Genomic DNA, 22,553 nt, shown 5'->3' on the forward strand with positions numbered 1-22,553 from the left:
CCTTTGTCATCAGGATGGGTTAACACTATTTTTTTTTTTAAGATAGGGTCTCGCAGCTGAGGTTAGCCTCAAACTCCCAAGGTTGTCCTTGAACTCCTGATCCTGATCCTACTGTGTTTACATTTCAGGTAAAGGCACCACTTCTGGCTCCCTTTCTTTCGGTGTGGAGTCTAAATTCTCCTCCATTTTTTGAAAACCATAGAACCCTGACAACAGTTTATTGTCTTTATTTAAAAGTTTAGATTTGTTTTTGTTGAATTAAAAAAAAAAGACAAAAATAAACAAGGGCTGGCAAGAAGACTCAGCAGACATAGACAGAGACACAGGTCACCATTCCTGACAACCTGAGTTCGATCCCGTAAACACAAAGAACCAACTCCCCCAAAAGTTATCCTCTGATTTTCATGACTGCTGTGCCATTAACTGCCCCCATTGAAATAAATAAATGTAAAAAAAATAAAATAAAATTTTAACTGGAAAATAAAAAAAAGAGCCAGCCATGTGCCAGTAGTCCCAGCCCCTGGAGAAGCTGAGACAGGAGAGTCATGAGTTCAAAGGTAGCCTAGACTATACAATAAGACTCTACCTTATAAAAATAAAAGGCAGTAGGCCTGGAGATGTAGATTTTCTGCAGAGCGTTGTAGTGTACAAGGGCCTGCATTCAATGCCCAGCAGCGCAAAACAAATCAAACAATAACAAATTGTGCTTATTGTAAAAATAAATAAACAGGCTGAGTTTAGTGGCACACCCCTGAAGTCTCATTGGGGAAGACTGAGGCAAGAGGACCACAAGGTCTAGCCTGGGCTATATAGTGAGTTGCAGGCTAACCTAGACTATATAGCAAGATCCTGATTCAAATAAAACGTAAGGGCCGCAGTTGCAGCTTAACGGTACACTTGCCTTGTATGGATGAGACCTTAGGTTTACTATTGCCCAAAAAGAAAAAAAACCTAAACAACGTACTAAACAAAATATTGTTGTTGCTGTTTTTAGAAAAGGTAAAAAGTAGCAAGGCATTGGAGGTTGAGGTGGGAGGACCTCAAGGTCAAGGCCAGCCTGGGCTACAGGTTAAGTTTTAGGATAGCTTGGGCAATGAGATTGACTAAAAATTGTTTTTTTAGGACATGATTTGATTGTATGAATTGGTGGTGACGGGTTGAGAACAAGCACAGGTTTGCATCATATGGTCCAAGATGATTAGTTAAGCATCCCAGGAGATGGGAGCTCCCTCTGGGACCTGTTAGTGAGGGACATGGCATAAATCTGATCAGGTGCGTCGCAGCGTGGAGGGGAAGGTCATGTACTATGGTGCCAGTTAGTCACAGCCTCACGATTCTGGAACTACATGCCCAAGGCATATGACACTGCTCATGTCCCTACATGTCCCATGAAACTGGAATGGCGATGCTTCATGGTGCTACTGTGAGCGGAAACGACACCATGCACATAAGACCGTATCAGAGGGCTTTGCGTTAAGCGCACAAGAGAAAAAGGGAGCTGCATCATTGGTACTATTGCCATTGGCATCTTCCCACGAGCCTAATAAAGCAAAGAAAGAACAAGAGCCAGGGGGCGGTGGCGCACGCCTTTAATCCCAGCACTCAGGAGGCAGAGGCAGGTGGATCTCTGTCAGTCAGCATGGTCTACAGAGTGAGTTCCAAGACAACTAAGGCTGCATAGAAAAATCCTGTCTCAAAAAAACAACAATAACAAAATAATAATAATAAAAAAAACAATAAATAAAATAAAAAGGGGGCTAGAGAGATGGTTTACCGATTAAGAGTCCTGGGTGCTCTTCCAGAGGACCAAGGGTTCAATTCCCAGCACTCATATGAGAGTGCATGCCATGTGTAGCTTCAATTCCAGGGGATCTGACACCCTCATACAGACATGCATTCAGGCAAACACCAATTCACATAAAGTAAATATGTAACTCTTTAAAAAAAAAGGAAGGAAGAAGAAAGGGGGGGGAGAGAGAGAGAGAGAGAGAGAGAGAGAGAGAGAGAGAGAGAGAAAAGGAGAAAGAAGGAAGGAAGGAAAAGCCTGCATGACAATTACCCAGTACAATAGAAACAGCTCAAGCCAGGGTAGTTTTTTCTTTGGAGTATGTAGGAGCCAGTATTCTGAAGATGAAGGCAGGAGGATCAGGAGTTCAAGGCTAGCCTCAACTGCACAGTGAGTTCCAGGGTATCTGGTTAGGAAAGGTGAGACCCTATCTCAAACAACAAACAACAAACAAAGCCAGAAGCAAGCCAGGCATAGTGGTGCACTTAATATAATCCTAGCACTTTAGACGCGAGGGCAGGAGGCCCAGAAGTTCAAGGTCTTCCTCAGTTACAGACAGAATTCAAGACCAGCCTGGGATACAGGAAACCACATCTCAAAAGATCAAAACAAACAAGCAAATGAATGAAATCTGGAGGAAAAAGATAACTGGACAGTAACTTTATTCTGTCTGGCAGTTAATGACTTTCTGAGAATATTAGGATATTAAAAACTCCAGGAGCTGGGGCTGGAGAGATGGCTCAGTGGTTAAGAGCACTGACTGCTCTTCCAGAGGACCCAGGTTCAATTCCCAGTACCCACATGGCAGCTCACAACTGTATGTAATTCCACTTCCAGGAATCTGATACCCTTAACACACATGCAGGCAAAACACCAATGCACATGAAATAAAAATAAATATTGAAAATAATAAAATAAAATAAAAATCCCAGACGCTTAGAGAAAGAGCACAGCTCAGCATGATTGAGGACTTGGCTTCATTTTCCAGCATCAGAAGGTGGATGATAATAGTGGGATGTGGTGGCACACGCCTCTAATCCCAGACAGGAGTGGGCAGAACCTCTGAGGTCGAGGTTGAGGCCAGCCTGGTGTACAGAGAGAGTTTTACGACAGCCAGGGCCCCACAGAGAAACCCTGTCTCAAAAACAAATAAACAAAACAACCAACTAAACAAAAAAAAAACACAAATAAGCAAAACTTCTAGATCCTGGTGCACAAGCTCTAAGCATGGAGATGGACCTTCTACACCCGCACAGCAGTTCCTAGGGAGAGAGAGGCGGGTCATTCTCCTAGCCACTCAGACGTACTACTGGGTTCTGCAGCTACAGAAGTGCCAGGCCCCCAGGCCAGGCACAATGACTGACAGGGCAGAGTGAAGGCCAAAGTCTCTTCTTGATCTGAATTCTAGGCCTTTGCGCTGGGTCCTCAGGACACAATGAGAACATTTTCACAGCCACTCCATCTAGTTCCATGTCTCTGGGGGCCGGGAGGACCAAAGGCAGCGATGCTAACACACACTCCTCCAGCCAGTACAGAGATGAGAAACCCACACTAACCAAATGGCCTCCTGAGCGGCATGAGAACCTGAAGCCCAAATGGCAAATGGAAATGAATTATTATATATAATCATGTTTTAAAATGTATTGTCAGCCATGGTGATACATACCTATAAACCCACCACTGGGATGTGAAGTCAAGAAAACCAAGTGAGGAAGGCCAGCCTAGGCTACAGGAGACCCTGTCTCAAAAAACCAAACTAAATGGGGACTATGGACATAGTTGAATGTGCTTACATGGCATACATAAAGCCCTGGGTTCAATCCCCAGCACTAGGTAAACTGGGTTTGACGTGCAAGCCTGAGAGCCCAGCACTGAGGAAGTAGAAGCAGGAGGATTAGAAAATCACGGTCATCCTTGGCTATGTAGCAAGCTCCTTGAGAGTCTGTGCTATATACGACCCTGTATCAAAAAACAAAGTATTCTCTTTTCCAGATCTTTAGATCAGACTCAGGGCCTCGGATTAGCCAGGCAAAGTTCTGCCACTGAACCATATGCCTCGGATTCTGAGAAAGGGTCATGATCAGTATCCTGCCTCTACCTCCCAAGTGCTGGTGCCACCACACCTTCTCACTGGCTCCACACTGGTCAGACTTTTACATCACAAAACATTCTGGGCAAGCCGGGCGGTGGTGGCGCACACCTTTAACCTCAGTACTGGGAGGCAGAGGCAGGTGGATCTCTGTGAGTTCAAGGACAGTTTGGTCTACAGAGACAATCTGTCTCAAACAACAACAACAAAACTCCTCTGGGCACAGAACACTTCTGTGAACTGACCACACTCACCAGTGATCAGAAGAAACCCAGGAATACTGGTACCCTCCCACCAACAAGGAGAGGCCATAGACATTGACCTACATGTTAGCTCCAGCCTGGAAAATGGTCCGTGTGTTACCGTCAAGCTTTTCCCAAGGTCGAGAGTGGAAGGCTCAATCGGGATGGGGTCAGGGTGCGCGCAGGGCTCTGATGACTAAGCCTGTACATTCCCCAGTGCCTGCACGGGCCCGATGTCCTTGAGAACACGTGTTTGAAATCAGATCAGCTTTGGGAAAGAAGACACTCTCTAGGCTATTATGGAAGTTTCTGGGGTGGTGTCCAGCCCTATTTGGTTGCTGATAAATTCAGTAAGTATTCTACTATTGAGCTCCATTTCCAGATAGAGCCTATTAACACATAATAATACACTCAAATCAATGAGTCTGGGGATAAATTGAAAATGAAACTTATGCCCTGGCAATGCTGAAACATGCATGGGCAGCCCATATATGGTGGTTCTGTTGAACTTGTCCATACTGGGGTTTCATGATCTAAGTTGATGAGGATGACTGAGCAGGTCTCTTCCTCTGGGGATAAGTACCCACAAAACCACCACCACTAAGGCCACCCAATAAGGTGGGCTCACATAGCACAGACTGGCTTCCAATTTGCTGTGCAGCCAAGGGTGACCTTGAACTCTTGATCCCCCTGTTTCTACGCGTTGAGTGCTCGGATGACAGGCTTGTGCCAACAAGCCTGGTAAGTCCAGTGGGCTGAATTCACGGTTTCAGACATGCTAAGTAACTACTCTATCAATTAAGCTATATTTAAAACCCACACTCATTCTTTTGTTTTGTTTGAGACAGGGTTCCTCTGTGTAGCCTTGGCTGTCCTAGAACTCAATCTGTAGACCAGGCTGGCCTTGAACTCACAGAGTTTTTTTGGCCTCTGCCTCCCAAGTGCTAGGACTGGAGGTGTGTGCCACTGTCACCTGACCACACACTCATTTTTTTTTTGGGGGGGGGTTTCGAGACAGGGTTTCTCTGTAGTTTTGGAGCCTGTCCTGGAACTAGCTCTTGTAGACCAGGCTGGTCTCGAACTCACAGAGATCCGCCCTGCCTCTGCCTCCCGAGTGCTGGGATTAAAGGCGTGCACCACCACCGCCCGGCCACACACTCATTCTTAAAGCAAGTAGATTCTGTCAAGCAATCCTTGAAACCAGTAATAGTGTGATTCATGCTTACAGTTCCAGAATTCAGGATATTGAAACAAGACACTTGGGAGTTGGAGGCTAGCCTGAGCGACATAATGAGACCTTGCATTAATAATAATGGTTTGGGGGCCTGGAGAGATGGTTTAGCCGTGAAAAGCACTTGTTCTTGCAGAGGACCCAGATTTGAGTCCCAGAACCCATATGGTGGCTCACAACCATCCACAGCTCCAGTTCTGAAGGATTCAACACCTTCTCCTGGCCTCCAGGGCACTGAAGGTATGTGGTGAACAGCCATATACACACAAGATAATAACATTAAATTAAAAAAAAACAATAATGGTTTTGTTGGGTGTGGAGGTGCACAGTACTTGAGAGGCAGAGGCAGGTTGATCTCTTTGAGTTCAAGGCCAACCCGCTCTTCTTATCAAGTTCCAGATCAGCCATCAACACTTAGCAAAACCTCTCAAAAACAAGCAAGATAATATGAATCATTTTAAAAAGTTATTTGTATTATGTGGGGGATATTGCTCAATGGCAGATTGCTTGCTTTACATAAATGAGGAAGGTGTTTATTTACAGCACAGGAAAAAAAATCTAACTAAAAATAAGATAGGGTTAGGATGTAGCTCGACAGTTTAATGCTTATTTAGTATGGACAAAGCCCTGGACTCCATCCATAAAGAAGTAAAATAAAATGGGAGCAATAACAAATACATTTCCTGGAAGGTGCTTGGGTAGAACAAATGACCTAATTTGCATATTTGCATATAGTTAGCATAAAGCAGATCTTAATAAACCTCATTATTATGGCTGAGATTGTTAATGCTTGGGTTGAAGCTTCCTGTCCGCTAACCGGATCTGAGGATAACGCTTATTCTCCAACATAGGAGGCAGAAGAGGAACCCACAAAGGGGACAATGAATATTCAGTTCGATTTGTCCTCCCTGCGGTGATCTCATCCCTCTGCTTGGGTGGCTGTTTCTGAGGGTTTCTTTTCTAAACCCACCACCGCAGAGAGAGAGGGAGAGAGGGAATTGGGCTCCAGCCAGAGTCCCTGCACCTCACTCTGTTGATCTGTTTGATTCTTGCAGAATCACCGCAATGTTACAGATGCTTCTCTGGAATGGTCCAGCCTGGGGTTTGTGTCCCACTTACATAGAACAGCTTCCTTTCAAAGTTTGTGAAATCGATATCAGTCTCTCAGGAGAAGTTAGCTTTAAAATAAAACAATCACTTGCAATTTTTCTTGCACAGTTAAATTTGACTAGAGATGGTCTCCTCTACACCCGGTCACCAGCGCGTGTGGGCGGTTTCCGAGAGCACTGTGAGTCTGCAATGTTAATGTTACCTCCTTCCTACTTCATAGCATGAGATTGCTATCAAGTCCCTCAGACCCCAGGAGATATGACCTAAGTGTGTGGCTTGCTAATGATTAATGTACACAGGGCACCAGTCACAATCACCAACTCACACATCTGAACCCTTTACGTTCTGAGGCCCAAAGCAAATATGGTAAGAGTCAAAGGAGAAATTTTTTTTTTTAAAGAGAGAGATTTAGAGGAGACAGGCATGGCACTTGGTGCACATCCAGAGAACAAAGAGAATCAGGAGCCTTGAGGGTGGCAGCCAGGGAAAGCAGACAAGACAGACTGGAGGATGAGTCAGACCCTGAATGAGGGCACTGGGTCGACTCAGCAGCACTCAGCCGGCCTGGGGTGGGGGTGGGGGTGGTAGGAACTGGAGGAAGGAATGGCAGGGGGCAGAGAGAGAAGTGCAGTTGATGGCTAACCAGAAAGTGGGTAAGAGTTCGCTGCAGATGGAGAAGGGAAAGCTCCTGAGGTCTCCACGACCTTTCCTGCCTGGCTCCGCAGAGCTGTGATAACGCACTGAGAAAAGCCCGGTAAGGAAAGAGTTAAACTAACAACAAAGATGTCAGTCTTGGACCCCTGCTTGGCAGACACAAGGCACCTGGTGGTCGCTAATGTCCTCCATTCATTTCAATGTTTTCAACCTATTTCAAATCCCCCGTGCTAATAATGATCTCATTTCATCTCCAGCGCAACCCTGGGAAAGAGGTGGGACAGGATCTTACAGCCACCCTGTGGCTCCCTGAGGAGCTGTCAAAATGTTTCCGCCACCTCAGAACCCAACCCGGCTGTACCCTGAGGACAGGCAGGACAGGAGGGCTGGGCCCTCTGCCTGGGTTCCACCCTGGCCTTGGTCCCGATGATCAACCTGGGCTAAGAATTTCAAAAATCACAGGATAAGGAGTCATTCCTCTCCTAGAATTCCCCAGGCTGCTCAGTTTATATCTGATAACCAGTACCCAACAGCCACCTCACCCACTCCCCTGGGATCTATCTATGTCAAGCTTCTGTTTCTCTTTAGCTGACTGGGACCCAAAGCTCAGAGAGGCAAAAGCCTTTGCCCTGAGTGGCATGAAAAGAACACAGGGCAAGGGAGATATCAGAAGACCTGAAGTCTGGCACTGGCTCTGCCATTTAACCAGATCCATAGACCAGCCACGGTTTTCACAGCCACGGAATGGAAACAGTGTCCCCGACAAGGGAGTTTTGAAGGAGTAAGATTAAGACGTTACAGTGTTACATAAAAACAAATGGCTTAAGCTGGAGTGATGGTTTAGCAGTTAAAAGTGCTCACCATTCATTCTCAGTACCCACCTGCTGCCTCACGACTTCCTAGAACACAAGTTCAAGGTCATCCAATGCCCCCTTTAGACTGATCTTTGCAGGTTCCTGAACACACGGGGCAAGTCACCCAGGCATACATGTACCCGTAAAATAAATACACCTTTAAAAAAATTAGTTTTGGCCGCGCAGTGGTGGCACATGCCTTTAATCCCAGCACTTGGGAGGTAGAGGCAGGTGGATCTCTGAGTTCAAGGCCAGCCTGGTCTAGTTCCAGGACAGGCTCCAAAGCTACACAGAGAAACCATATCTCAAAAAAAAAAAAAAAAAGAAGAATAAGAATTACTTTCATGTAGTTAATGGTTGCTGGAGGAGGAAGACACTCCCCCACCACACACACACAGGATACCAGTAAGGTGCCCATGCTTTTATAAGCAACTTAAATGAAGCTCATTGGGACAGACACGTGCAGACAGACAGACACACACAGGGAAAGAGGTGTTGGTAGGAAAGAGTAAGGGGACCAGTGGAAGTAGGAGGGGGACAAGAGAGGGTATATATAATCAAAATACATTATATACATGTATAAAACTGTCATAATGAAAAATTATATATAATGATGAACATATACTAATAAGAAAATAAAAGAGCCGGGCGGTGGTGGCGCATGCCTTTAATCCCAGCATTCAGGAGGCAGAGGCAGGTGGATCTCTGTGAGTTAGAGGCCAACCTGGTCTACAAGAGCTAGTTCCAGGACAGGCTCCAAAGCTACACAGAGAAACCCTGTCTCAAAAAAGAAAGAAAGAAAGAAAGAAAGAAAGAAAGAAAGAAAGAAAGAAAGAAAGAAAGGAATGAAGGAAGGAAGGAAGGAAGGAAGAAAGACCAAACTACTTTGCCAGGAATGCATACAACAACGGGAAGAAGCTAGGATGCCCATGGACAGGCTGGGCTCTGCTCAGGCCACTGTGTGACCCTGAACCAATCCTATACCAGTACTCCAGGGACCCTGCCAACAATAAGATTTATAATGTTGCATGGGCTATACACCTAGTGTAGGAATTCCAGTTCTGGTCACCCCAGTTTTTCTTTCTTTCTTTCTTTCTTTCTTTCTTTCTTTCTTTCTTTCTTTCTTTCTTTTTTGGTCTTTTGAGACAGGATTTCTCTATAGTTTTGCAGCCTGTCCTGGAACTAGCTCGTATATACCAGGCTGTCCTTGAACTCACAGAAATCCACCTGCCACCGCCTCCTGAGTGCTGGGATTAAAGACTGAGATTAAAGACAGACACCACCACTGACCTCAGTCTTTTTATTGACCAGTCGATTGACAGATCTGCTTGTGTGTTTATTTATTTTGAAACGGGGTCTCCACATGTTGCCCAGGTTGGAAAACTGGCTATGCATTACTACCAAGCCTCGACTCCTGAGCTTGAACTATTCTGCCTCCGTCTTCCAAGCCACTGGGACTCCAGATGCACGCCACTATGCACAACTCCACCCTGATTTCCTGACTGTCCCATTACCAGTGTTCTTACATTGCCTTAGGGGTAAAAAATCTTACGGAAAGATACCAGCCAGTTCCCAACAAGAACGTTTGAAATACCCATCTGCACTTTATTCCTTTATTGGCCTCTGTTACCTACTCTGCCTCCTGGCTTAACAGCGTAAGTGATATCTTGGAAGAGAAATCAGTGACTGATGAGTCAGATAGGATTTCCCAGTCAATAACACTACCCTGCCTCTGCTGCTACATAGGACTGGACTGGCAGCTTTGCCTTTAACATCCTGCATCTCCCAGGTACCAGACCCTGATCCTTCCCTTGAGGAAGCAGCTCAGTAACCCTGGTTGAGCTTCTCCATGAGGGAATTAAATATTAAACATGCCAGGCCACAGCCCCGGCTGCAGCAGCATATCCCAGTACAGAGACAAAGCACACGGCTCAGTTGTCACACTTCCAGTGGCTGTGGGCTGGGCCTCCCCATTCCTAGCCCACATTCCTAAGAAGAAATAAGAAATGGCAGTGTTTGATCTTCTAAGCAAACTCATGACTCTCCATATTTTTCCTTCAACCCCAGTGTCGAAGGCTCCAGGGATCCGGAAATGCCTGGAACACTGGGTTGTGACATCCGCAGCACTGAGATTTAACAGGCAGCTGGGGATGTAGCTTAGTTGGTGGTATTTATCTAGCGTGCACAAAACTCTGGGATTGATCGCCAGCTGTGCATAAAGCCAGGCATGGTGACGGTTCTTGCTTGTAATTCTAGCAATCAGGAGATGGAGGCAGGAAGATAATTAGTCCAAGGTCATCCTCAGCTACATACAGAGTTCTAGGCCAAACTAGACTACAAGACATTCTATTTACAAAGAAGAAAGAAAAAAGAAAAAAGAGCAGGAAGAAATTTAACACGTCTATGATTGCCTCAGTAACTTAGCTCCATGTAGGGTCCGAGGTTGTCAGGGACGTGGACAACTCAGGAAGGATGCTGAAGTCCAGACATCTCTCAGGACAATGGGAAACTGGGCATAACTGACATAAGGCCTCATTGTGTAGGTCAATTGTTTTGTTCTTTTTTTCTCAGATTAATGCAGGCCATAGAGTTATCAGATTGGTAGAGGCTCAGTGATCCCCCAAGCTAACATCCTACTTTATAAAAACGGAAATGGAGGCAAAGGGAAAAAGGAAAAAACAGCCAGTTACTCATTGAACTCTAGGTCTCTGGGATAGAGCCCAGTTCTCTCTCCATCCTCCTTCCTACATGACACTCTGAGTCTCCTTCTTAGGGACACCAAGGAGCGGGCCTGGCACTGTGTCATCCAGTGGGTCATTTCCATAGGAATCAGAATTCTCTGTCTCATGGTCTGACCTTGCTACTGAAGACTAAAGGCCTAGTGTTTACAAGTACCAGCTCAGCTCTGGAACCTTGGTCCTGCCACTTTCTGAGCCTTAATCCCTCATCAGTAAGGTAGGGATTTAAAAGCCACTGTGCTGAATGGCTCCTGTGAGGATAAGACAAGGTGAGACAAATGTGGGGTATTTTGTAAACCCTGAAGTGCTGTCCAAACATCAGATGCTATTAACATAATATGAGATCTGCAGACACCTCAGAGGGGGAAAAGGTATCGGGAGAGGAGGCCATGTAGGAATGAGAAGCCACACTCACAAGAGGAGAATCCCACATGGGTTTCTTATAGACCTGACCAATCCTGGGGCCACTGCAGAAATGGACAGCAGCAAGTCAGCCCATCTCAAGTTCACCGGTTCAAGAACCTGACCATTCTGCTTTGTGTGTGTGCCTGCGTGTAAGCGTACCTGGTTACCTGATACCACAGTACTCTGCTTAGCCGTTCTAGGACAGTGGTCAGTATGTAGTCCTAAGGTGGCATACTCCGCCACAGGCCAACTCACAGACCCTCAAAGGGAAATCTACTGATCCCCTGTTGAGGACCTCTCTCATCCTCTGGGGCCCTTACCTTGTACTTGGCCGCGAGCAGCTCTGTGGCCTGCTGCTCCTTCCGCAGATCCTCCAGCATCTTCTCCTTCTCTTCTAGAAGCTTCTGTTTCTCCTCGCTCACTAGGCTGCGGTCATCCTGGATGGCGGCCTTCTCCTCCTCCAGCCGCTCCTTCTGTTCCTGCAGGTAATTCTCCATGTTTTTCTCCAAAGCTGACTCCAGAACGGGCTGGGGTGGGCGGTGATTGTTATTGTTGTCATCTTCTTCTTCGGCCACCCAGGCCTCGATCACCTGCCCCTCTGGGAAACCAGCTGGGGCAGAGACAGCCTTCTTTCTGCGGCTGCTCTTTCTCCGAGGCCGCTTGCCCAGCATGCCCTTCTTCTCCAGCTGGGCTTTCAAGCGGGCGATCTCTTCCTGGAATTCCCTCAGCAGTGTGTCCTTGGGGTCCTCATTCACCCGGGGTTTGTTCTTGATGTTCTTGGCTCGGTTGGCAAAGCGTAGGGTGGAGAGGCTCTCGTCGTAGCTGTGAGAAGCTGGACCCAGTGTGGCCACCATGATGGTCTTGGCATTGCCCCCCAGTGAGTCCTGGAGCAGCCGGGTCAGTTTGGAGTCCCGGTAGGGGATGTGGGTGCTCTTGTTGCCGGCTAGAGCAGCAATCACATTGCCCAGTGCAGACAGGGAGAGATTGATTTTAGAGGCTTCCTTAGGCCTCTCTCCACTGCTGCCACCACCACCACCACTGCCACCTCCGCTGCCACTACCAGATGTGGGTTGTGCGGCTGGTCCTCCAGTTGTGTTGGGACCTGCCTTGTTCTGCCTCTCACTACCAGCCAGGTCTACCAGGTTGAGCTTGCCTACTCGGATATGGTCCTGGCCATCCGAGCCACGCTCACTGCACTCCACTGTGATGACAAAGATGGCATGGGACCGGGAGCTGACCTCATTCATGTGGGTGCTGCCCACTGCCCGGGTCTGGTTCCCCAGGTTCATCACATGCTCAATCTCCTTGACATTCTTGGTGACAAATGAGGAGAGATCCTTGATATAGACCCCTGTTTCAGGATTCTCCTTCAACTCTAGCCTCTTGCCTGGCTCCTTGGATAGCAGGTCTCGAATCTCCTCTTGGTAGATCTCCAAGTAGGAGGCACGAACCAGGTACTGCTGGTTCTGGGAGCGGGAGATGTGGGTGAAGATGTGCTCAAAGGCGTTGGGGATAACCCCGCGAAGCTCTGGCTCCACCCAGGTCCCCTGCATAGTGTAGGTCTTGCCAGTGCCGGTCTGGCCATAGGCAAACACGGTGCCATTGAAACCCTGAAGCACTGAGTCTATCAGGGGCCTCACCGTTTCATCATACAGATCCGCCTGCTTGGAGCTAGCATCATACACGGCATCAAAAGTGAAGGTCTTGGGCAGTTCCCCGGGTGCCGCGCGGGGGTTTCGCAGAGTCACCTGGCCCAATTTCACGTCCATGGTCAGAATCTGCTCATGACCAGCAGCCTCCTCCTTTCTACTGAGGGGGCGGCACCGGGCCACCACCTTCAGGGCCTCGCTGGCCTTGGTCTTACTGGCCATCTTGTGACTCTGTCCTTCCAGATGGGCCACTCGGCAGCCTGGGAGGTCCTCCTGTCCTATTCCTAGGTAGGGATCAGCCGGGCTGGCCCAGCCCCCAGACACCGCTCTTCAATCCGCATGCAGCCTCCCAGGGTGGGGATGCAGGGAGTTGGCCCCGAGGCTGCTGCAGTTCAGGCCTCCACAGCTCTCCACGGTTTTCTGTGCACAGACTGGAGAGGTAGAATTAGGCAGAATCCCCAGGCAACCGCGCAAGCAGCTCCTGCCGAAGGGCAGTGCCTGGAACCCGCCCCATGCTGGGGCAAGAGGGAGCGCTACGGTAAACAGCTTCGGCAACAATGAGATAAAGGAAGAGGAAAATGAGATGGGGGTGGGCGGCAGAGCTATCTTTTCCTCCTTTTTCCGTTCCCCTAGGGATCCATGGCGGGGGATGCGGGGCTTGGGCGGCCGGGCAATCCCGGTCCTCCCGAGGGCAGAGGCTCACCTGGAGTCCTCCCCTTCAGCTGGGGGATCATTCATTGCAGACACAGCTGGCTCCTTCTGCCTCTCCTCCACCTTCCCCGCCGCCGCCACCGGAGAATGAGAGAAAAACAGAAGGGGATGGGGCGGAGCAGCGGCGGCGAGAGTGATGTTGCTGCGGCCGCTGAGCTGCGGCCCGGGTTAGGTCTCCCGGCTGGGGTGGGGCAAGGGGCGGGGCCGCGGGGCGGGGAACAAGAGCCCGGCGCAGCCCTTGAGCGAGGGACAGCGGTGCATCGCCGCCCGCACCCCGCCGACCCCGCAGGGATGACAGGCTCGGGTGCCCACCCAGGTCCCGCGCCCACCAGTCGGATGCGGAGCAGCCACCGCCCGCCGTCACCCCACCGAACCCGAGCATGCTGGGAGATGTAGTCCTTCCTTTGTTAACAGGGTTCTGTCAGGTTGCTAATGCTTTCTCCAGTCCTCAGGTCTGGGAGCCCCTCCTCCCGCATGCAACCCCCTCCCCGAGAGAGTCTGCTGAGGCTGTACAACCCACCCACGCGTGTTCTCTCTGCTACCGCGTTCTTAGTTTCTCACTGCTCCTGCCATTTTGCTTGCAGATGGGGACATGTCACCGTGTCCCACTCCTCAGCTTGTCACCAGGCCTCCTGGAGCTTACTCCCTAGCCTGGTTTACTCCTGCCTGGCCTTCTTTTTAACACTGCGCCGGAAGCAGTTAACTGATGCCACCCATCGTGCCTGCTCTGGGCTCGGACTCCAACCTCTTCTCCATGACCTTCCGTATCCCATGAAGGCCTGTCTGTCTTCTGACCTCCCAGTCTGTCCTCCACCACTCGGATCCAGTCTGTACTTCTTTTTTTTTTTTTTTTTTTTTTTTGGTTTTTTCAAGACAGGGTTTCTCTGTGGCTTTGGAGCCTGTCCTGGAACTAGCTCTGTAGACCAGGCTGGTCTCGAACTCACAGAGATCCGCCTGCCTCTGCCTCCCGAGTGCTGGGATTAAAGGCGTGCGCCACCATCGCCCGCAGTCTGTACTTCTGATAGCAATGCCATCACACTTTTCTAGCTCCCTCCGAGCCCCAGCCCTATTCTAGAATCTGAACCACTTTCCTAAAGGGGGCCATAGCCTGTAACAGAACTGACGCTGCCATATTGTGTGCTGGTTAATTTTTGTCAATCCAAACTAGAGAAACCAGGGAAGAGGGAGGCTCAGATGAGGAACTGCCTCAGGTTGGCCTGTGGGAGCATATTCTTAATTGCTAACTGATGGAGGAGAGCCCAGCCCCACCGTGGGAGGTTCACCCCTGGGCAGGTAGTCCGGGGGTGTGTGTGAGAAAGACATGAATGTGAGCCTAGAATCCAGCCAGTAAAGAGTGTTCCGCCGTGGTTACTCCTTCAAGCTCCTGCCTTGAGGTCCTATTGTGGTCTGTTTCCACAGCAGAAAGAAAGATGAAACTTAGAAAAAATAAAAAAGCTTGGGCCTAGCATTCCAGTTCCTATGTGGGGTATATGTGTATGTGTGTTTGTGTGGGTGTGTGAACATGTACATACAGGTGCATGTCCATGTGGGTGCCTCTTCAGGCCAGGGATTGACATCATTAAAAAAAATTAGCTAGTTATGGTGATGTACGCCTTTAATCCCAGCATTCAGGAGGCAGAAACAAGTAGATGTCTGAGTTCAAGGCCAGCCTGGTCCACAGAGAAGTCCTGTTGTTCATTTGTTTTTTTAAATGTTATTCTATGTGTTTTGCCTGTATATATATGTATGTTTGTATTTCCTGTGTGTTCCTGGTGCCCACAAAGGTCAGAAATGGATGCTGGATCCCCTGGAACTAGAGTTGTAGTTGTGAGCTGATGTGTGTGTCCTGGGAACGGAACCAGTATCCTCTATAAAAGCAACAAATGTTCTTGGCCACTGAGCCATCTCTTTGGAAGTCCCTGAACTTCATTATTTGGGGTGGGAGATGGGGAGGGCAATGTTCCTCCACTCATGTGGAAGGGTAACTGGGTAGACTGTCCGGTCAGTGGGCACTGAGGACCGGCCTGTCTTTACTTCCTCAGGGCAGGGATTATCGGAGATCATAATTCCGTACCTCGCGCCTGCACAACGCAGGCTACTAGCTATCTTCCTAGACCACACAGTCCCAGTTCTGACCTCCACTCAACAGTCACCCTGCTTCAGCTTGAGCTTCCCCGTGTGCTCAAAAGGGGACTCAGGGCCTAGAGAGATGGCTTGGCAGTCAAGGGTACCGGCTGCTCTTGCAGAAGGCCTGGGTTTGGTTTCCAGACGGTTCTGCATGGTGGCTCACAACCATGCCTGACTCTGGTGTCCTCTCCTCACTTCCACCAGTGCCAGGAATGCATGTGGTGCACATGCATGTGTGCAGGCTAACACCCACACACATGAAATAGTGCAGGTGAGCGCTCAAGTACATAAAATAAGAATAAATAATTATTTAGAAAATGGATTTGACAGGTGATGTTGATATTATTCACAAGCTTTTAAAATAAAGTTTATGAAAATGGAGATAAAGCTAGGCATAGTGTCATCTACACTCAGAAAATGGAAGGGAGAAGATTAAGAGTTTAAAGTTGTCTTCAGAGACACAGCGAGTTCAAGGTCAACCTAGGCATCAAGAGACTCCCCCATCCCAAAACAAACATTGCTATTCCCAAATTCCTAGAATTTGGTTGTCAGCCAGGCCAGCAGCTGGTAGCTTGCCTGCTTCTGGAGTTCTCTGGCCTTGCTCCTCACTCTGCTCGTCCAGCTCCCTTGATGAACTGGCCTTTGGGCCAATTGCTGGTGAAGCTTTGGCTGTGCAAACTTTACTTTCCTTGGCTCCGACAACCTGGCTTCTGGATACTGCTTGATTTTTTTTTTTTCGAAACAGGGTTTCTCTGTAGCTTTGAGCCTATCCTGGAACTAGCTCTTGTAGACCAGGCTGGCCTCAAATTCACAGAGATCCACCTACCTCTGCCTCCCGAGTGCTGGGATTAAAGGTGTGCACCACCACCGCCCAGCTACTGTTTGATTCTTGAACTATTTCCTTGTGCTTGGCTTGGCTTTTGCACATCCATCTCTGTTTTGGCTAACTCATCTGCCACTACAGTGCTGGGTAAAATACAAGTGTACTCTGCTCCCTCCATCTTGTCACCAGTGGCCCAGGGCCTTCTGTATGGGAGTAGAGGGTGAAAAAAAAACATTGCTTCCGAGATGCAAGTCCCTCTAAATTACTTACTTACAGAGAGAGAGAGGGAGAGAGAGAGAGGGAGGGAGAGGGAGAGGGAGAGGGAGAGGGAGAGGGAGAGGGAGAGAGAGAGAGAGAGAGAGAGAGAGAGAGAGAGAGAGAGAGAGAGAGAAACATGCACAGGTAACTCAGGCCATCACATTTGTGTGGCAAGCACTCTTACCCACGGGCTTCCCATCTAGCCAGTGCCCTTGTTCTATTTTGAGACACAATTTTTCTAAGTTGCTCAGGCAGGTGTTGAGTTTGTGATCCTTTTGCCTTGGCCCCCTGAAGGGCTAGGATTCTATACATGTGCCACCAAGCTTGACTTCAAACTCACATCCCCACACAGAAACTGGAACACTAGTCCCATGCTTTATTTTATGTAAATTTCGTCCTTCTATCTCTGATGGAAGAAGGTCATTGGTTAAAAAATAAAGAAACTGCCTTGGCCCATTTTATTGGTTAGAACATAGGTGGGAGGAGTAAACAGAACAGAATGCTGGGAGGAAGAGGAAGTGAGCTGAGAGGCCATGCTCCCCTCTCCCAGGCAGATGCGATGAGGCAAGCCGCCAGGTCAGACATGCTGAATCTTTCCCGTTAAGTGCACCTAGTGGTGCTACACAGATAATTAGAAATGGGCTAAATTAATGTGTGAGAATATGCCTAGAAGAGGCTAGATATAATGGGCCAGGCATTGTTTAAAAGAATACCGTTTCCGTGTAATTATTTCGGGTATAATGCTAGCCGGGTGGCGGGAAGCAGCCTGCTGCTCCTATTACAACATATCTCCTACCAGTCAGAGAAGGTTTCTGATTTAATTTGTTTTAATTAATTAACAAATTAATTAATTTTGAGACAGGGATTCTCTATGTAGCCTAGACTCTTCTGGAACTCTCTACGTAGACCAGGCTAGCCTGGAAGTTACAGAGATACCTCTGCCTCCTGAGTGGAGGCGTGGGCTACTATGTCCAGCAATATCCTTGTCTTGTAAAGAGGGGCCAGCCTAGAAGCTTCAGACTCAACAGATGTCTAGGGGGAAGAAAGCAAAATAATAGAAAATATATTAAAATAATAAAATCAAATAAAAATAAGGCCACTGAGACCACAACTGTGAAGCCCCACGGTGTTTCCCTTCTGCAGTGGGTTGAGTTACCATAAAGGTAGGGGGTACGTCAGCTGCTCGTGGAGCCATCCTCGGGAATGAAAGTGCTTGCTCATTATGTAGTCCAAGCTAGCCACAAAGTCTTGATCTTCCTCTTTTAGCTTCCGGAGTGCTGAGATGACGAGTGTGAACCACCACACTCAGCTCAATACCGAAAGTTCTTTTTCCACAGGGGATTCCCACGTCAGCTGCTTCTTACAGTGAAGACCCAGTGACAATCGGGTTACGCTATAAAACTATACAAGAAGAATACACTCATCATTCAGCAGGTACCTTAGGAACATTCAAAATGACTCACTCAGGACTTGGATTTACTGTGCAAAATCAGGTTTGACCAGCAGAGGGAGACATGGCTACGTGACAAAATTACTGTGCCGGCCTGAAGGGTGTTGGCTGTCAATCACTCCAGGGTTATCTAATTTTAGTCCTTCAATGTAATCGAGCTTAGATTTAAATTCTTAATTTTTTCAGGTTCTTTAGATCAATCACTCACACATAATAGACAAATACTCCACCATGGAGCTGAATCCTCAACCCTTAAGTCTAGATTTCTTTTTCTAAGCTTTATGATGATTATGATTATTTTATGTGTGTGGGTGTTTGTGCACCACGTGTGTGCAGTGCCCACGGACACCAGAAGAGGGTATCAGATTCTCTGGAACTGGAGTTGTAGATGGTTATGAGCTGCCATGTCAGTGCCAGAACTGAACCTAGATCCTCTGGAAGCGCAGCCAGTGCTCTTAACTGCAGATTGAGACATCTTTCCAGTCCCAGTTTCTTGTTGTTGTTGTTTTGTTTGTCTGCTTGTTTGAGCCAGGATCTCTTAGTTGTAATCCAGAATGTCCTGGAACTCACGGTGTAATGCAGGATCGTATCAAACACGTTGTCCTCTTGCCTTAGCCTCTTGAGTTCTGGGATTGTAAATGTGTATTACCATTCTTGGCTTTAAGCCTACATTAACATTTTCTGTTTTGTTTTTTGTTTTTTTTTCATTTGATGTTGTTTTATTTTTGAGCTAGAATATGAGTAGCCCAGGCTGGCCTTCAACTTATATTGCTGAGGATAGCCTTGAACTCCTGAATCTCGAGGAGGTCAAGTGTACTGGGATTACAACCATTTCCCATCAAACCTAGCTACTCAAGCCTGAGTTTCTACGTGCTTCTCTTTCCCCTACGGCTTTGTCTCTAAGGTCTCTTCGGTAATTTCTGGAGACTGGGATTTGTCGATTACAAATTTTATTTTTATTATCTTTTTTCTTTTTTAAAAAATTTAATTCAGGGGCTGGAAAGATGGCTCAGTGGTTAAGAGCACTGACTTCCAGAGGACCTGGGTTTAATTCCCAGCACCCACATGGCAGCTCACACCTGTCTATAATTCCAGTTCCAGGGAATCTCACACCTTCACACCAATGCACATAAAATAAAGTTAAAAAAATTTAATTCATTAATTTATTTTACATCCTGACTGCAGTTTCCCCTCCCTCCTTTCCTCCCATTCCCTCCCACCACCTCCTCTATGCGCTTCCCCGCCCCCCCCACCCCCATTTTCAGCTGTTCTTCACATATCTCAGGCTGGCCTTGAATTTACAACGTAGCCAAGGATAATCCTTCTGCTTCTACTTCTACCGAGGATGGACCTGGAATGGATGTTGAAGGGACACAAAAGAGTTCAGATAGTGTGTGACCGAGAACTGATCCACAGGGCTAGGTGCTGGGCGGGGGGGGGGGGGGAGCAGGGGACACTCTGGCTTTAGAGTGGGAGAAATTAGGCAAAAGTGCTAGTGCTGCCCCTTGCCAGTCCAGCTGATGGGAAGATAGATTAAGGCATCCGTGACTCCTCTATAGATGCTCAGGGCAGCTTCTATGAACCGCTGCTTTTCAGTATCCTTGCTTAGTGTGTGTGTGTGTGTGTGTGTGTGTGTGTGTGTGTGCTTTGAGACAGGTTCTCTATTATCTGAGTGTTGTGATTACAGGCCTGCACTCTGCACTCCCTGCCAGGCTTTATATGCGCCTGTAAGATTCTGACTCAGGCCAAACACTCGGAAGGCAGAGGCAGGTGGATCTCTGTGAGTTCGAGGCCAGCTTAGTCTACAACAGCTAGTTCCAGGACAGGCTCCACGAAGTTACAGAGAAATCCTGTCTCGAAAAAAGAAAAAGATTCCAACTCAGATTCATCCTCACATACATACAGCAAAGACTTTTTAACCACTGGACCCTCTGCCCAACTCCTATTTTTTTTTTTTTTTAGACAAGACCTCATGTGGTCCAGGCTGGCCTAAAATGCTCTATATATTTGAGGATGACTTTGAACTTCTGATTCTCCTACCTCTATCCCCTGAGTGCTGGGGTTATGCTATAATGCCTGTTTTTTTGTTTGTTTGTTTGTTTGTTGTTTTCTCAGTACTGGGAATGGAACTCAGGGCTTCATATACAATAGTATAGCATTTTACCAACTGAACTACAGCCCTAACCCCGTATATTTTCTTTCCCCAGATGTTTCTATTTTTTCATAGTTGAGGAGACAGAGGGTGTAGCTCAGTGATTGTCCATATCTAGGGTGCAAGAGGCCCAGGATTTTTCCCCAGCACTGTAAAAGTAAACAAATCAATGAGAATTTAAAAAAATTAAGCAAACTTGGAGTAGTGATGCATGCCTTTATTTATATATATATATATATATATATTCATATATATATATGCTGACGATGGTGCACACCTTTATTTATATATACACATACATACATATATAATATATACTTATATATATGCTGACTGTGGTGGTACACACCCTTAATCCCAGCGTTTGGGAGGCAGAAGCAGGTGGATCTCTGAGTTCGAGGCCAGCCTGGTCTTACAGACTGAGTTCCAGGACAGCCAGGGCTACACAGAGAAATAACAATAAGAAAATAAGCCATGTGGTGGTGGAGCACGCCTTTAATCCCAGCACTCGGGAGGCAGAGGCAGGCAGATCTCTGTGAGTTCAAGGCCAGCCTGGTCTACAAAAGCTATTTCCAGGACAGGTACCAAAGCTACAGAGAAACCCCGTCTCGAAAAACCAAAAAAAAAAAAAAAAACCAAAAAAAAAACTATAAGAAAATAACTTTATTATTATTTTTTTTTGACAGGGTCTCTCTCCACAGTCTAACTCTCCTAAACTCACTCTGTAGACCAGACTGGTCTTGAACTTAGACATCTGTCTGCCTTTGCCAGAGTGCTGGTGAGAGGGGCAGTTTTTCAATTTTTTAATTGATCTTTATTGAGCTCTGTTGTGGGAGCTGCGGGCTTGCTTTTCGCCCTGCCCAGCTCCCGCACGGCTAGCTTTACACCCGAAATAACAACACACAAACTGTATTCTTTTAAACAATAACTCTAGCCCATTAACTCTAGCCCTTACAGGCTAATTCTCATATTTTGCCTAACCCATTTTTAGTAATCTGTGTAGCATCAGTCTTACCGGGAAAGATTCAGCATGTCTGACCTGGCGTCAGCATGTCTGACCTGGCAGCTTGCTTCATCGCGTCTGCCTGGGAGAGGGAAGCATGGCCTCTCAGCTCACTTCCTCTTCCTCCCAGCATTCTGTTCTGTTTTCTCCTCCCACCTATGTTTTAACCTATGAGGCCAAGCAGTTTCTTTATTACTTAACCAATGACCTTCCTCCATCATTTCCCCTTTTTCTGTTTAAACAAAAAGGAAAGGCTTTAACTTTAACATAGCAAAATTACATATAACAAAACAGTTATTAAGCAAGAATTACAGTTACAATACAGAGGCCATGCTCCCCTCTCCTGGGGAGTGTTTAAATGAATACAGTTTGTATGTTGTTATTTCGGGTAAAGCTAGCCGGTGGTGGGAGCTGGGGGGCGGAATGCAACCTGCAGCTCCCTCAACAGAAGCCGGGCTGTGGGAAGAGGCTCGCAGCTCCTACAACAGAGCTCTACATTTTTCTCTGCTCCCTGCCTCTCCTCTCCCCTTCAACCCTCTCCCATGGTCCCCATGCTGGAGGGGCAGTTTTTTGAAAGTGTCTCATGAAGCCCAGGCTGGCCTCAAACTTGAGATTTAGTCAAGGGTGACCTTGAACTCCTGAGTCTATGATCTCCCAAGCACTAGTGTGTGTATGTGTGTGTGTGTGTGTGAGAGAGAGAGAGAGAGAGAAAGTGTGTGTGTGTGAGAGAGAGAGAGAGAAAGTGTGTGTGTGTGTGTGTGTGTGTGTGTGAGAGAGAGAGAGAGAGAGAGAGAGAGAGAGAGAGAGAGAGAGAGGAGAGAAAGTGTGTGTGAGTGTGTGTGTGTGCCTATATGTGTGGTGGCCAGACAACTTTCAAGAGCCAGTTCTCTTTTCCCATTGTGGGTACCAAGGATCCAACTCAGGTCATCATGCGTGTACAGTAAACACTTATATCTGCTGAGTTTTAAAATAATGTTGGCCACACTGCATACAGAATTACTTCCTTTTTTGCTTTTTGTATTTACATTATAAATGTATTGACTCCACCTTAGTCTGTCTGTCATCATTAGCAAGTCCTGTGTGGCTTCTGCCTATAAAATCTTTCTTTCTTTCTTTCTTTCTTTCTTTCTTTCTTTCGTCTGTCTGTCTGTCTTTTTTGTTTTGTGACAGTTTCCCTGTGTAGTCCTGGCTATCCTAGAACTTGCTCTGTAGACCAGGCTGGCTTCAAACTCATGGAGATCCACCTGCCTCTGCCTCCTGAGTGCTGGGAT

At 47.4% G+C, this 22,553-nt stretch overlaps 1 protein-coding gene across 1 annotated transcript in view; it reads right to left on the reverse strand.

Annotated features, from left to right (window-relative positions):
* The window catches only part of Kif3c (kinesin family member 3C), a 41,744-nt gene extending 27,937 nt beyond the window's left edge, over nucleotides 1–13,807 (reverse strand). Inside the window, exons 1-2 of the mRNA XM_075955251.1 lie at nucleotides 13,462–13,807; nucleotides 11,430–13,189 (exon numbers count right to left, since the gene is read on the reverse strand). Of these exons, the coding sequence (XP_075811366.1) occupies nucleotides 11,430–12,980 (1,551 nt within the window). The 5' untranslated portion in view covers nucleotides 12,981–13,189; nucleotides 13,462–13,807. The remainder of the gene's footprint in view (nucleotides 1–11,429; nucleotides 13,190–13,461) is intronic.
* Between the last annotated feature and the right edge of the window lie 8,746 nt (nucleotides 13,808–22,553).

Source organism: Microtus pennsylvanicus, chromosome 21 (genome assembly GCF_037038515.1).
Source record: "Microtus pennsylvanicus isolate mMicPen1 chromosome 21, mMicPen1.hap1, whole genome shotgun sequence".
Classification (NCBI taxonomy): Eukaryota; Metazoa; Chordata; class Mammalia; order Rodentia; family Cricetidae; genus Microtus; species Microtus pennsylvanicus.